Consider the following 16300-nt stretch of genomic DNA (forward strand, 5'->3'; position numbering starts at 1 on the left):
CGGGGCTCAGTCAGTGACATAACCTCAGATTTCCCTCCTCCTCTCCTCCCACTGGGAGGTCAGAAAACCTGCTGGTTAACCCACCAGAGTTCATATCAACGTGTTTGTGTTTCTTTCTTTCTCTCTGTGTTTATTTAACAGAGAGATCTTTGTGACTATAAGCAAAAACAGAGACATCATGTGAGAAATCCCTGCTCTCTGTTGCTGTGTTATCTTTAGTGCAGAGAGCCAGAGCAGGAACAGCACTTCACCATGAGAGGAGAAACACTTGAAAAAGAAATATCGACTCGGCCGCCCGTCACAGGAGAAAGGGCGTCGAAAGAAAGGCACTCATGATTTTCCTGAAGACAGCAAAGTCTTTGTGTGTGAATTGTGGCTTTATTGCATTTCTCCTCCTGGAAGTGAACCATTTCAATGATTTCTGTGGGGACAGATGCCATGCATTTTTCAGTACTGTAAAACTACATCTATTCAGTTTGTTTGAGTCATTACACTCCTCCTGACACATTTTTTCATTTAATTTCATTTATTTATTCAGGCAGTTTCATTGTGATTAAGATCTGTTTTCCAAGAGACCTGGAGACAAGAAACATTGTCAAGAACACAAAGAACAAAACTACACTACACGCAAAGAATTAATAAAAACAGTAACAAGAATCATAAAAACATCAGCTAGTGTAACACAACGCGATAGGAAAGATGTCAATTAATTCCAAAGGCATCCATGCTAGTCTTGCACATTTTAGCCATGAAGTGAAACACTCGATTGTAATCAAACCGTCATATTAGGTAGGAAGTAGTTTATGCTAACGGGTTATAAAATATGTTGTTTTACTGTAAATTATAACCTGATATCCCTCCCTACCGTTATATAACTTGCAACCTAGAAAACAAGCAGCATAACATTATCCCAGCATTCGAGCTTCACCCCCTGAGGGTGACGTCGGAGGAAAATGGCCCCCGTGTGAGTATGCTCTATTGAACAGAAAAGCTACAGTATACACCAAATAAGCAAAGTCGGCTTGATGGTGGCAGCAGGGGCAATATCAGAGGCCCGTATTTTTCTTCAAAGCATAAAGAAATAATAAGATCGCTTCTAATTACCCCCATAATTATTTAATTACAATTTCCCCACTAACACTCAAAAAATGCTCCCACAACATTCACAATGTTTTATTCAAAAAGTCCAACATAGAGTGCAGTTATTAGAACCAGAGGCGTCCATTTTTAATTTCCTACTCTAACCTGCAGCATGTTTGATAAAAACACTGAGAGACATTTTGTCCTCAAAGGTTTTTAATGTGAAAAACCAGTTAATGCAGCCTGGAAGAGCTGAGTCAAGAAGAGATAAGGGGTGCTCACTAGGAAATTAAAATTTGAGTATCGTGGTGATCCCTGTCAGCTACAAAGCCTTCAGAGACGTCAAAACGCAGCACTCTTGGAACCTGTCGTCACTAAACTGCACTAGCTGATGATGCTTCAAACAAAAGAGAGAGACGAGAGGCGACAGGTCTGACAGACGTTGAGGTTCCTGTGCACATAAATCACTTGTTAGATTTGACGCTGCTGTTCTCGGTTGTTTTTTCTGCAGTGAAGCATCCAAACTAAACGCCAGGATTAGATTCCACAGCTCTGAGTACGAAGAGATGGAGGGCTTTTCACAATCCAATCAGAGTCGCCCCCGGTGTAGCACTGACGTAAAGTCTGTGTTTAAGATATGAGTGTGTGGTCAGTTTGTGTGCTGAGGGCTCAAACGGCAAGATTGAGAGTTCTTAATTTGTAGTGACGGAGCAGAATAAGAGCCCGGCAGGAGAAATAACTGGTTTTCAGTAATGATTATGTTTCAGGCAAACAATTTTCTGCGGGTCACTTGTCACTTGAACTGGACTGAACTTTAGCTAGAAAAGACTAAACTCTCCTGGGGTGGTGGCTGGCATTTAGAATACAATCTCACAGCAACAACAGTATATTGCACTATATATACATACACACACACATACACAACACACACATAGGAATCTCTTTATGCATCTAATACATAAATCTATTTTGGTCTGGAAATGGAGCTGCTTGATACTGATAACACAATTTCCATGAAAGGTCGAGGTTAAATCTTTTTTAATATTCAAAAGTGAAACCCATTACAGTTCAGGAAAATACTTTTTCTGCTCGGCTGTGAGGCGGCCAGCGGTACCAACGACCTCGACAGCGCTACAAATAACATACAGTATAATAACTTACTGTCTGAGTTCTGTGAAAATGATCATGCCACAACTTATTTGCTACCTGATAAACTTACAGTTCTCATTTTCCATGACTAACCCACAAGAGAAGTCTGTCTGATGACATAATTGAGTCTGATTTAAGGGTTCTTGGGAGTTTGTTGCTTGTGAGTGACATCAGTGAGAAACCAATCACAATCACTCTTGAACAATTGAATTGGATAATAAAGTAATGAATAGACACACTCCCCTACAAATCACCCCAGTCCTGCTATAATGATTAATTATTCCCAAATAGATCTTAACAAGTGATATGATGAGAATAGTTGTACTTTTTATTGCAGCCCTAGTTTCATGTGCCTTGTTTCATATGTATATTCATATATAAGGAGCCCACAGGGTTGGGGAATTGTCTTTATCTTGTGGTTTTGTTAGCAAAGCACGTACCAAAGTAAAACATTGGCACAATTTAGACACAGTAGTGAACTCTAGGCATCAGAACATATATAACGTATAGCTAAAAAAATTGTGCGTAGGAATCTCAAGTCTCAAACGTGACCTGCATACTTCCTGTTTGCTCTGACGTGTTGTTTGTGTTTGTTCTTTCTTTACAGTTTTGCTGCACAATGCGCTCCCATTCGTTGGATTTGGATTTCTGGACAACTGCATCATGATTGTTGCTGTAAGTCGGTCAGCTTCATGCACTGTAGTGCTGAGCCTCCCCGCAGCTCAGAGATTTACTGTGTTCGGAGTTTGATTTCCACAGAGGAAACCTGTGAATAAAGGATATGTTATACTGCAGGAAGCTTTAGATGGAAGCGTGGAAGGACAATGAGAAAAATAGATATTTTATGTTTGATGCTACTGCAGTTATGCCTCGGTATACTTCCTGTTTAGTCTCAGTCATACTTTGGCAGTCTGTCCCTCATCGCTCTGAGTCCTTCCTTTTCTCTTTATCTTTAAACATCCTATACAAGTTTCGGTAATCTTCCTGCTACAAGCTCCCCGCTCTTTATGTCTTTGTGAAGTTCTTGAAGTAATGAAATCTCAGAATGAATTCATCAAGTTGATTTAAAGTGTGCTTGCACAGCAGGGTGATTATCTAACACCAAGATGATGAAATCTTCTCTGGGCCTCTGCAAGGAGGTGGGAACACACAAACAAAGGAGATAAATCTTGAATGGAAAATAATGAAATAGTCTGACAAAAAAACAAAAGAAAAGAAAATGGAGATATTATACACAAGTGGCAAAATTGAAATGTGAAACTTGAAAAAAGCCTTATTGGTTGGATTCATCTCATGTGTGAAGAGTTTGTGCATTTGGTTATAATGTATTTTTTAAAGAAAGTTGCTGCAAAGGTCTGACTATGTCGCTTGTAGCTTGCACTGATGGTTTGTATTACAGAATGACAGACTGAGCTTTCCTGTCTTACGCACTAACTTCTACGTTACGTGTGTGTGTTTTGCAGGGCACACAGATCGAGTTATCTATCGGCGTGATTCTCGGCATCTCAACTATGGCTGGTAAGAGAATCTCATCATCCTAATGGAAAAGGAACAGTTCACCCAAAAATGAAAATTCAGTCATTATCTGCTCACTTCCATGCAGATGGAAAGTTGGGTGAAGTTTTGCAGTCCACAAAAATCTCTGGAGCTTCACAGCAAATTCTCTCCTTAATTTGCTGTGAAGCTCTCCATCAGCTTGGGGCTGAGTAGATGATGACTGAATATTCATATCACAGTCGTGTTCGGGAAACAATGTTGAAGCAATTGATGCAAACTATTACTTCAGAGACACTTTTACATTCAGAAATTCCTTTCGCTGGCGCACTTCCTGCCTGCTTCCTAATTAGAGTGATGGTAAGTCAAATCACACTGGACTCCGACCTCTCCTCCCAAACTGAAGGAGGCTTTTTCATTTTCAGTGTCGATATAAATCACATCCCATAATGAAGCCGTAATGATAAACTCACCGTCTGACCGCTGCTGTGACACCGGTCTAAAAAAAGGAAAGTGAGAAAACATTAGCGACAGGAGAAGGAGAGAAAGAGAGTGACACCGGCTGCTCTACACGATGATGATTTCATAAATGTGACCAGCTCACACACGGATTGAATGGCTGTAATAATATCCAGTTATAGCTCAAACAGGCACATTTGCATTTTAATGTTATCACCTATGCTATTATGTTACATTACACTGAATGTGAATGTGGACAGGAGCTGGTGTGGGAATGCATTATGCTAATATAACCAGCCGTAGTGAAATCACAGTTTTATTTCTTCCTGTTCCCTCTCGGTCGCTTTACTTCGATGTCAATGAAGAAGAGTGTGAGAGGAGCCGGCATCCCATTTCTACTCTGCAAGTCTTACCTTTCCTGTGGTAATTCCTTTGTGGCTGCTGGTGGTGACAGCAGTGTGTGTCTCTTGTTAACTGATCTGTCTAAAAGACTTCGCGGAGTCAAAGTAGATGCTGTAACAGAGCAGAGGAGACAGAGCCACCGAGCTGTTTTATTCTACGTCCCGGGGAACTGCAGAGATGACGAAAACTTGACCGGTTCGGACTGAAGCAAGCAGAGATGGATCTCTCAGGATATACTGTCGAGAGCGGGGAACTGAATCTACACTTCACGTGTCAGACAAGCGTGTATCTTAATCCTGCTCTTGTACATTTACAATTCAAACCCGTTTTTAAATTTAAAATCGGAATTTTGATTAAGCCAAAGAAGCGTTTTCACTCCGGCTGGGATTTATAGACAAGAGGGTTATCAGGTTACAAACTGAGGCAGAAAATGTAGGATTCCTTTTCCCGACAGGCTGGTCGTAGTTTGACAGGCAGAGTCTTTTATCTCTGAGTGGCATAAAGAGATTTTTCAATTTCAGGTTTGAAAGCGAGCCCGTGCCGCAGAAATTAAATTGAGACTACCACACAGCCACTGGCAGAGAAAACACAGAGGGAGTTTCTGCTCTTTCCACAACCCAGTTTCTACCAGTCAGTCTCCATTTTCACAGCAGTGCTGCTGTTGCTCATTCCTGCTACATTGGGGACATTGCAAATCAAGAGGCTGCAGTTATCCAGCCCGGTCCAGAGTGATTTAGCTCTCGTGTCAAGTCTGTAGTCAAGTCCACCAATCACACACTTTGTAGAGGCAGATGTGTCTCAGCTGAAGATAGAAGCTGCGGGGTCAGAAAATGGTCTCCTGCTCAGTTGGACCAATTACATAATTTAAACAGAGGTAATGATGTGGAAAAACGAGATTAAGCCCATTAAAAAATCACAACAAGATGAGAGTGCAGAGAGTTGCGTTCAAAGACTCATGCCCTTCCTAGTTCCCCACATGTTTTTATTAGATTCTCATGATTATAAGTACTAATGTTTGTAAAACAGCTCTCTGAACTTAATAACATCCTGCATTAACACACCAGACTGAGTAAATGCTTCCATGTTGGTTTTTCTTTCCCTCTAACCTCAAGTCGACTGGTTTGATCTGAAACCAGTTTACACACTCACCTCCCATACTTTAAACGCTCACGTGTGTGTGTGTGTGTGTGTGTGTGTGTGTGTGTGTGTGTGTGTGTGTGTGTGTGTGTGTGTGTGTGCATGTTGCCCGTTCACAACATTACATTTCTCAGCGTGTGAACCTGATGACCTACAGCTGGCCAGTGAGCCTTGCAGACAAAAGCAAGGGACATGCATAAAAAGGATGCCGTTTGTTATTTCACAGCCCATTTCTCGACCATTTAATAGACTTGCGGGAAGCATCTCTGATGTTGTCAAGAAAGTTTTTAAAAAGTTCCTGTGAAAGATGGAGATAGATGAGATGAGAAACTAGTATGATGATAATTTGTTTTTACCCAGATGTGAAAATCCAGCCCCAAAATATGAAACCTGACCCTTGTACTCAAATTTAGCCCAGCTTAACACAGTTCGTGCATCTCCACCTTTCCTTTTCTTCCTTTCATCTAATTAGCGAGAGTGACAGATGAAGTACAAGACTTTTACTACTCGATGAATGTTGTAAAAGCACCTGTTACGCAGTCTGATGCCCCAGATGGTTTGTTGCACAGAGCCATCTTGGAAGTCGTCCTTAGAAACTGTTTGGAAAAGGGCAGGCTCTTTTCAAGGAGTACTTGGCATCTAATTGGATGAGCCATCTGTCTATCAGTATCTATTAAAGGCTAACTAACCAATCAGTGGAGCCAGTTGGTACATAAAACTCTTGCTGAAGCCAGTTGAGACAAGAGCAAAAAACATCATTTCCATCTAGAAAAGCCTTCAGTGGCGTTCTTTGAGGCCGCCAACGGTCGCCTCTCTCGCCAGTATAATGTATAGCTTGAAGCCTGGCAAGATGGTTCCGTCTACAAGATAACCTGTTGCAAGCTGACAATGTAAATCCTTGCAAACGTTTCAAAATAGCTGGTTTTGTATGAGTTTGTGTGATTGCACGTCTCAGCGACCTGTGGAGGCGGGCTGAGCAGCAAGAAAGAGCGCTCAGTTACAGGCAGTCAGCTTAGCTTGGCTTGTAATTACATTTGAGCAGCTTGACCACATAATGACGCCTGATGGGCTCTCCATTACATCTGCCTCCTCAGGGGCTTGTGCAGAGGTATGATGTATAATGACGGCGCATTATTACATTACTACATTTGAGCTTTTCTCTGAAATAGAAAGGTTACCGACAACCTTGTTTCAGTACAACAGGGAGTGAGGACAGATTGTATGGCAACAACAAATGCGACAAAAAAATAGGAGTCGAATTGGAGTCATACTACTACAAAGTTTGACTCATGCCAACCTTAAAGTCTCTCAATGCTGAAATGTGTAGAAACTAACCATAGAAATATTGATTTTAGCGTCTGCTGCAGCCAGACAGTTAGTGAGAAATACGGTTATAGTCTCACTTAATGTGTAAAGTCATGCCATACGTTGTTAGAAAGCTTAGATTCATGATAAGATAAAAGAGAACCACTTCAGGCAGGCACAATCAACATTCAAACAACTAGGCTGGTCTAGAAACAATCATTTAAAAAGTTTCACCAACACACGGGTGAAGGTTCTGGGTGTTTCAGTAGTGTAACAACCAAAGCTGTCTTCATTTACTCCCAAACGTCCAGTAGATTCATTTCACTAACATATTTAGTCCAAAACACAGTAGTCTGTGCATAAATGGCACCGACATAGATGCTTTTTCATGCTTTCATCTTTCCCAGAACTGCAGGTTACCGAAGATGGCTGCCAAGCTCTGACCTATTGATTGACATGTTTGCCCAGTTAGGAGCCTCCCAAATAAGGAAATAAAGAACTATAATGATGTGAGACTAAATGTTATGGACTCATTGTGTTTTCCAGCTAATAGAGGTAGTTACAGGTAATCTGCAGGCAATAAATAATTTGGTGTGTGGGCTAGACTAGGATAGGCATCTTTAGGATCATTTCCCATAAAAAGGAGGGAAATCATTTAACAGAGACATTTTTTTGCAGTCTTCATTAGCTGCAGAGTGCCAGTCAGAGTTGGATCCAGCCCCATGCAAACAATCTCCAGAACAATCTCCCCATTTAGCACAAAACTAGTCTGTGTGACTTGGCACCGACTGATCCACCAAGAATTAGAAACTTGCAGCCGTTCCAAAGAGCTTCTCACAGAGCAACGAGCTTACACGACCTGACTGGAGCTAAATACAGACCAACCAGCAGCTTATTAACAGTGATGCTGTGTTCCACTAGTCGGCCGGGTCTCTTCAACGAGGTCAGGGTCACAGACACACAGTAAACAACACCTCCCTAAATCTCATCGCATACAGACTTCACTAATTAAAGGTCTTATCTCAATTCCTCTGTGCTTATTAAAGTTGGAGCAGGTACTGTGAGTGTTTTGTTCAGATGCGCCACTACAGATTGTCAGCAGACGCAAGATCTAGTCAGTTGCATGGAAGCACTCAAGACATCCTGCAGGAGTTGTATGGAGATTATCCCTCAGCAGAGATGGCACTGCTGCTTTGTGTCCGTCCCCCCGAGGGTGTGCCACTGCGGCAGCTGCAGCAGTACTCTGAACTCAGGGTCGTGGACAACAGATTGAGTGCAGGCAAGGCACAGGCTCCTCTCTACTCACTCTACTATATCCGGGGATAACTGCACACAGATCCACTTCTTGCTCTTGCTTCATTAGTCATTTCAGCGTGCCCTCATCCTCTTCTCTTTGGGCACTCGCTGAAGTGCTGCTCCACTTTATTCATGTGAAGTTATTAGGCTGAGGGAGCGAGTCAACAGCCATGTGGGCTTCAGCAGTGCCTCTGCATCCTTAATGAGCCCAGAATGCATTGCGGTTGTCCATCATATACTGTGCGAAAACAAACATGCTGAAAATAATTGACGAACACGTATTCGCCCTTTGTGTCTTATATATTTAGAATTGAGGGGGAACTTTGTACTAGTTCCCTATTAGCATGCATATTAGCAGCACACTGTTATTTATTAGTCATTACAAAACACCCATGAATGCCTTATTTAGACCGTATTCTACAATTACTAAGAGTTTTCCCTTAATAACCTCCTAATTTCTGCTTATTGATCGTAAGGAAGTTGTTGTGCATGATTTACTATTATTAGTATCAATGTGATTTGTTTTAATATGCTTTTAACAATAGTCGCTCTCCCTTAAAGCTGCTGTAAGTAATCACTGCTATAGAGTGTTTGTTCAGCAGCCCAGTAGCCTTTTCTCTTAAGCCCACTCATGCAGTAAATACATCATCTGGTTTCCCTGCTCAATTTATCCAATAAGGACGGAGAACTCAATAAAGAAGTGGTCCCGTCTGCTCGCAAACGCGCAGAGAGCAGGACCCTCCTGTTTACCGGCGTAACAGGGAAAGCTACCAATTCCTGCCGGGCCGTGGACAAATTGTACTACCAAACACGGCAAGCGATGAAATCAGAGAGGCGATGAAAAAGGCAGAGAGAGCTGCCTCAAAACAACGCAAGTAAAAATTAAAGTTTTTAAAATGACATATCTACATCTGCCTGAAATGAACGGCCGATGTGACAGACTAATATAATGACAGGGTAATTTGACTGAGTACTTTTCTTATTTCTCCCAGTGAATATGCACATTTTGAAAAGAATTGTATGCCTGCATCTGCCAGCGGGTCATTATGGTAAAAATGTTCATAATAATATATTATTTCCAATCGCCAAACGGTCAATGTGAGTTGGAAAATACCGGCATGTGGGTAAAATAGTGTGCTTACTGATCCAAACCTGCTGCCTCTTGCTCGGCTCCTGTCTTCTGCAAATCCAGAGTCTGCTCAGGTACCTTATAGTGTAATTTCATCCTGCACCTAAGGGAAGAAGAGGTAGGAATATGGAGATACTGGTAATTGATTGGCGTCTCTCTCCATAGCTGCGGGTCAACGTCTCACCATCTGTTACAGACACATGCTTTAATAAAGTCACTGCGGTCTGAAAAGGACCCAGGAGATTTCAGGAGACGTCATCACCAACAGTATATCGCATCTTGTGAAGCTCAGCAGTTGTCAAGTCTTTCATATAATGTTAAAGAGGGGAATAAATTGGGTAACCTGTTAATATCTGCTGGCAGATGACTCCGGTCACATGCCTCTGAGTGGTGGATGGAAGCGTGTGTCGTCATTTTCTGTTTCCCACGATGAAAAACTCCAGACATTCTGTGTCTGATGCCTTTTTGCTGCCCTCGATACAAGCCGTGCTCATTATGTAATCACGTCTCTTTCTCTTCTCGCATTTTTTCCGCAGCTGCTGCCCTTGGCAACCTGGTGTCTGATCTGGCAGGGTTAGGGTAAGACAATTCACACATACACACACAAACACACACCAACACACACAGAAGCACACAGACAAAGGACGGACATTCAAGTTCAGTTCAGAATTCATACCTTCATTAACTCAAGTGATGAACCAATGAAAAACTATATTAAAGTGGTAATTGAATCAGAAATTACACAGATTATTACAGTAATAATCAGCAGCAGTGTTTTTTTTCACACATAATGTGATTTAAAAAGTATTTTTTTAAATGCCAATGGAAGAGGTGACCTTCCCACTCAACTCCCAACTCAATCACCAGAATAGATGTTGGCAACAGTTTATATGCTGCAACTTTACATTTCTTTAGGTTCAATTTTTAGTTTTTTCTTGTGAAGTCGTTGTGCTTATGATCTGGTTAGACTTGGGCACAAAAACATCATGTTTTGGCTAAAAAGACATGCTGGTTGCCACAGACACCCTGTGGTGTCACGTTTACATGCTCGCCTGTAACCTGTAACCACTGTCCCAGTATGAAAGTCAAGTCATGAATACAGTATGTAGTGTTATCATGATATGTGACACGTGACACGTTTTGTAGTAACGTCAATATGGTACGTAGTCAGTGGTTTGCAGAAATGTAAACTGCTTGGCTGGAACTCCCCTCAGTAAAGACACAATAAATGTCTTAGCATTAAACATAATGAGCCTATTGAATCTAGCCGGAGGTTGAATAAGCACGAGCACCACGGGAGAGAATGAAATACACCAGAGGATTGTGTCCCAGAGTAAAGAAGAATATGATTGTGCTGAGCATAAAAATAGATGTTACCATGAATAAGAAAAGGCGAATAACTTTAACTTATGAATGTGGTTTGATTAAATCAAGAGAGTCTGAACAAGGTGTGTCTGAATGAAGAGAGGAGTATGCAGCCAGTTTTTGACAGATATAGAGGATATTCATCACTTTGTTCATCCTGTAGAACATGTTGAACCTGATTTTTGGATGCGTTTGTACTCCTCTTTAATAAGTCAGTATACAAAGACACCGATTTCAGTTTGATAAACGACATTTTGTGCAGACTATGTTCCTCATTTACTGGTATTACATTGGATTTTGTTGCACTGGGGGTTTGGGAAGGTTTGATGCAACATTATTTATTTACATTAAATGCTTTATTGCGGGAAGTACAATGTGTTTTGCATCACTGTGCACACAGTTCTAATAACTTGTTCTCTACTCTAGTTTAACACGGATAATTGTTGTTATTGTCGACCCCAATTTCACAAGAAAAAATATGAAACCTCGCTTAAACTCTCCTCATTAACAAAAATCAGGATTCAAGCGTATTGTTTTGATCTCTGATTTCCTCCTCCAGCTTTCTACATTTTCATTTTGTTTCCACTGACAGAAACAAAACAGCACAAATCATTTAGAGGCTTCTCTCTGCTTTCATCCTCCCTTCCTACAAAATGATGTATGTCTTAATGCTGTTAAGTAAAACTGAATCAGAACATTAACTGTCAGGTCTGAGCTCAGCTGTTGGCCTTTCAAATGATTGTCACCAACTTCCATCAGCTGATTAATGACGATGATGCGCCTCAGAGCCTCCCAGTGGTCACATGGATCATAGTCAGCTTCCTTTGGTTTAACCAACCATAATACCTACAGTAATAGAAGAGGCCTGGGAACATGTGGCACCAGCAGCCTGTTGGTTGATAATTAGGATGTAACAGATTATTGCTTTCTCCCTATAAATTCAGGGAGACTCAGCAGAACGGACGAGGTAGCAAACAGGTAGAAAGATAATAATAGAGACTGTGCTGTTGCCTCTGCACCGTTTTAGTGTGATGGATTAGCTAAATTGTTCTGGCTTTTGTAAAAGCTCCCAGTAGACACACACACACACACATACACACACACACACACACACACACACACACACACACAGTTTTACCTCTGTGTGTGTGTCTGTGTTTGCCACTCAATCATAATTGGAAAGTAGAACCCTTGTGGTCAGTTTGTCAAGGTGAGACTCGATTAAACCAGACAAGAGAGGCTTTTTTTTCTTATTTTGATAGATTTACACCAGCGAGTGTCAAGGCTGTTGTCTGAGTCTCGGTGGAGCTCCTGCAGGTGGCCTTCACTGCTGCATTCGCATCAGAGTTTTATGTTTATTTCAAAGAGGAAAGACTTAAGCATTCGGGTATAAAACACTGCAGTGCTTTATATTACGCTGGGAGTCGGTGGCACTTTAGTAGCAGTTGAGAGCCGAGGAGGAGGCCCAGGAGACTTTCTGCTGATAATCTGATGCTGACAGAGGAGGAGACCACAGATACCTCTTTACTGCAAACGTGTTGATGGTGACATAAACTGTTTTTGCCTGAACAGTCCAAACTGTAAACATATTCAGTTTCCTATCAAAATAAAGCTTGAAGACCAGCAACTATTTAGTTTCGATAAGGCGAAACTAATTTTTGACATTTTTGCTTCACAAATCAATTAATGAACTAGTGCAACTCTCTACTCTATGTACTCTTTGCTGTTCTGAACCTATCTAGTGTCTTTTCGAACAGCAGATGTAAAAATACCTGAACTGTGAGTCTGTCCTTGTTCCCATAAATGTGCATGTTTTGTAGGTTGCTTTGTTTAGTTGGCTTGGATTGCGTTCTCACTCCTAACAAACCGCACTGCTGTTCACTTGGAAGAGGATCAAGAGCCCCGTTTTCAGGCAGACGGGGAGTCATGATGATGTCCTGTTCAAATTGTTCTCACCTGCCCGAATGAGCCTAATTAAAAGCACTGAGATTGATTAACATGCTGTTCATCGTTTAGTTTACGCTTGCTGGAAAGGCTCAAAGAAATTCATCGTTCATTGGTCTCATCCCTTCGCTTTGGATTCATCCCTGTCCTCCAGCATGTGTGTTGGTGTATTTTTAGATCAAACTGGATGCTTTAGATAAATATCTACTGTACCCTTTGACAATGTAAACAGTGTTGTTTGGTGGAAATGCACTTTTTTTTTTTGCTTGTGTCAGTTTGTTTGTTGGTTGGTTGGTTTGTAAGCAGGATTACACAAAAACTACTTAACAGATTTCCACAAAACTTGGATGGAGGATGGGTCTCGGCCCAGAATAGACCTCATTAACTTTTTCTTTTCTTCTGTAAAAGTAAGTCAACTCACTTAATTTTTAATAATTGCAGTATTAATGAGGTCATAATACAAACTCAGAAATATTTTTTCCCATAACTGAAACAAGCTGTTCTCAGAGGAAAATAAGGTCCCCAAAACACTATTTGAAGCTGGAAAGGTGGCAGGGTCCGCCAAATATAAACAGCATGAAACTGTGTTGTCCTTTAAGGTCAGTTTGTTTATTCAGTTTTATTCAGTTACGAAAACTCAGTCAGTGAAGATATGTCTCTTCTGAATACAATTTCTTCCCCAACACTACATATTGCACCTTTAAATATGTTCTATTTGATATTGGATTAGACTTGACTGATTTAAAGGTGACTTCTGGCCTTGATGGAGGTATGCGCTCTACTGAGTGCCATTCTAGTTTGATGTGCACCTTTACAGTGAGAGTTGACAGACAGACAGGAAGCACAGCAGTGAGGGCAGGGGTGACTAGTAGAGGATGTACATGTAGGACATGTTCATGTTCATCACCCCACTGATCCACAAGACCTCCCTCTGAAAGTCAGTGAAAGCTTCTATGTGAAAGTGTGACTTTCTCAGTCGTGTAATCAAACCACACCAATAGATGTAGCTGTCACTACAGGATGCTCCTCCAGAGTCCCTTTGGTCAACAGTGTAGTGATAACGTTGCCGTGATTGTTTGCAAATCTGCCCACTCAACGTCTGTTTTCCTTGAGAGACAGTGACTGAGCTCTGCTGCTGCGACTCCCTGCTCTCGTATACAATTTACCATATTTGCTTTGTGTGTGTCGGAGCCTGTGGCGAACAATCTGTGCAGCTATATCCACAATGTGTGTGACTATTTTTCATTTTGGGCGGATTTGAAATATTTTCCTCTCTCTCCGTGTGTGTGTGTTATGACAGATGTAGGAAACCAGCCTAACTTCGTTGAGGTCCGTAATTTAGCTCATGAGTCACTCTGACCGTCGCTGATGCTCCTGCACAGCTTAGTCTCGACTGCTGCTTGTGTTCCTTGTGGCCACAATGCATCAGCTGCTTTCTGGGGCAGACAGAGTAGACCTAGTAAAGCATTATTGCATTCAGCCAAGTTGGAAAAACAGGATGAAAACTTCAAGAATCACATTAGCGGGCTGTAGGGAATAAAGAACGGGGTCCTGTGTTTGATTCCCAGCTTTCCTCTTGACCGCGACAAACAAACCGTGTGGAACCGTTGCATGCTGGGATGAGTTGGAGCATATTCAGTGACCTTGTAGACTGTTATTAAAAACCGATAAAGGAAATGAATGAATGGATGATTTATCATTTAATTTCCTCTGATTTTTTTCCTTATAAGAATAGTGATAATTCATTGATCCCCTCAGGGAAAATTTTGCTTGCCGCCCTCTAAAGAGGTTTAAAGCCCCGATATCTATATGTGACAGAAGGGATTTGATGTTGCCTGTTTAAATGTGGCACAATCCTAGTTTGACCCGTCGAAGGACCATTTCTATAACCCCCACTCCATATTTTCCATCGACTGTAGCTCATTTATCATCGTCATGTTTTTGTTCCTTCGTAGTTTCACATCCCTGCCACTGGCACTCCTGCTCTCTGCATCAAACAGCGTCCTTGATGCCACCGCTAATACGAAGAGCAGCTGTGCCTTTTTCAGTCCAACTCAGCAGAACACAGTTTGTCATTGCCCACACTTGATGGAAAGCTTTGATAATGCGAGCAGATCCAGTTGCTGTTCCAGGAAGAAAACAGAAAATGTAAAAAAGAAAACCCTCTAGTTTCAGCACGTCATCTTTGAGGTTTTTATTGCTTCCACGGCAGCCAGGTCGAGTTTTCAGCCTCCTGTTTGCTTTAGCTGACGCTGCTTTCAGTACATTTCATCACTTCAGTGTTTTGAATACTGCGGTTGTTTCTGATGCAGACATGATTTCTTGTGCTGTCTGCTGTTGCAAGTATGCAAAATAATTGGTTTGGATTTGACTCAAAGGTGTGAGTGTCTGCAGGTATGTACCAGACAAATCAAATCTAAAGGATTTGTATACATGTTGAAGTCAAACGGAGATTGAATACAGTGAAACTAAAGGCTAAATTCTGCCCCCTGTTGTTGTGATACATGTAAATATTGCCCTCACGATGAGTTTGGATTTATCAGCTCAGTCAAAAAAATATTTCCGTAAAACTTTCTATTTCAAGCATTTCTGTTCTCCAGGGATGAAAACCTACTCCTTATCTTTTTCTCAAATATGCTACTTGCGACTTATCGCCATCCTGAGTCGGCAGCTCCAGCTGCAGCTTATTTGTGTGTGCAGTGAACTGAGGATCCATTAGTGCCAGTGAGTGAACCAGACCTCGGACAAAATATTGACTTGGGATTTCTGTTCTCACACTCGAGCTGCTTGACCAGCGCTGTGTGTTTTTCTGCTCCGGCAGCCTCAGACTGGACACATACAGTAGAGTGACACGTGACAGTGAGGTACAGTACAGCAGCTCTCAAATACTTTCAGTTCTCACTTTGGTCACGCCACTGTTTGTAACTGCAGTTACTTCAGTGTGTATGCTAGCAAGGCTGGCCCACCATAAACCCAGCTTCAGGGAGCTCTCTCTGCTGGTTACTGGTCAGTTCTTCAATCATTTGAACTGAGAGAGCTTTACTAGCAGTGCTTTTTTCATGCTTTCATGATTTTATTACACATTATTATAAGTGACACGTTTTTAGTCTTCTTCTTGCTACAGACAAACTGTCACAGTTCAGACCCCCAAGGCTCAAGTGCGGACAAAGAGACTCAGGCCAGAGCAGTTCAAAACACCAGATATTTATTAAGCCCCAAAGATGCAAACAGATATAGGCAAAAGGGGAACTAAGGGGGGCAGCTATTGTAATAATTAACAAAGGGCGCTGCCTGTAAAAAAACGCGAGACAGGTGAACACAGGCAAACGGGAACTAAGGTGGCCAGTAAACAATCAACAAAAAGCGCTGTCTGCAAAAGCGCGAGACAGGTGGGGGTATTTAGTACTACCAGAACTGGCGAGAGAGAGTGAGCCGGGCAGTCCGTGGTTGCTGGCTGGAGGGGGAGAGGCAGGTGGTGATGGCGTGGTGCGGCCAGGTGGAGACGGAGGACAGGTGCGGCGTCCTGGATTGAGCCTGAAT

General features: G+C 41.9%; 1 protein-coding gene across 2 annotated transcripts in view; it reads left to right on the top strand.

Annotated features, from left to right (window-relative positions):
• Nucleotides 1-16300, top strand: part of LOC311260285 (transmembrane protein 65-like) — a 42558-nt gene that overhangs the window by 19893 nt on the left and 6365 nt on the right. For both annotated transcript variants that reach the window (XM_084357938.1, XM_084357937.1), the window contains exons 4-6: nucleotides 2837-2904; nucleotides 3693-3747; nucleotides 9988-10030. In XM_084357938.1, coding sequence (XP_084214064.1) covers nucleotides 2837-2904; nucleotides 3693-3747; nucleotides 9988-10030 — 166 coding nt within the window. The remainder of the gene's footprint in view (nucleotides 1-2836; nucleotides 2905-3692; nucleotides 3748-9987; nucleotides 10031-16300) is intronic.

This window comes from Pagrus pagrus (assembly GCF_965226575.1).
Source record: "Pagrus pagrus genome assembly, chromosome: 7".
Lineage (NCBI taxonomy): Eukaryota > Metazoa > Chordata > Actinopteri > Spariformes > Sparidae > Pagrus > Pagrus pagrus.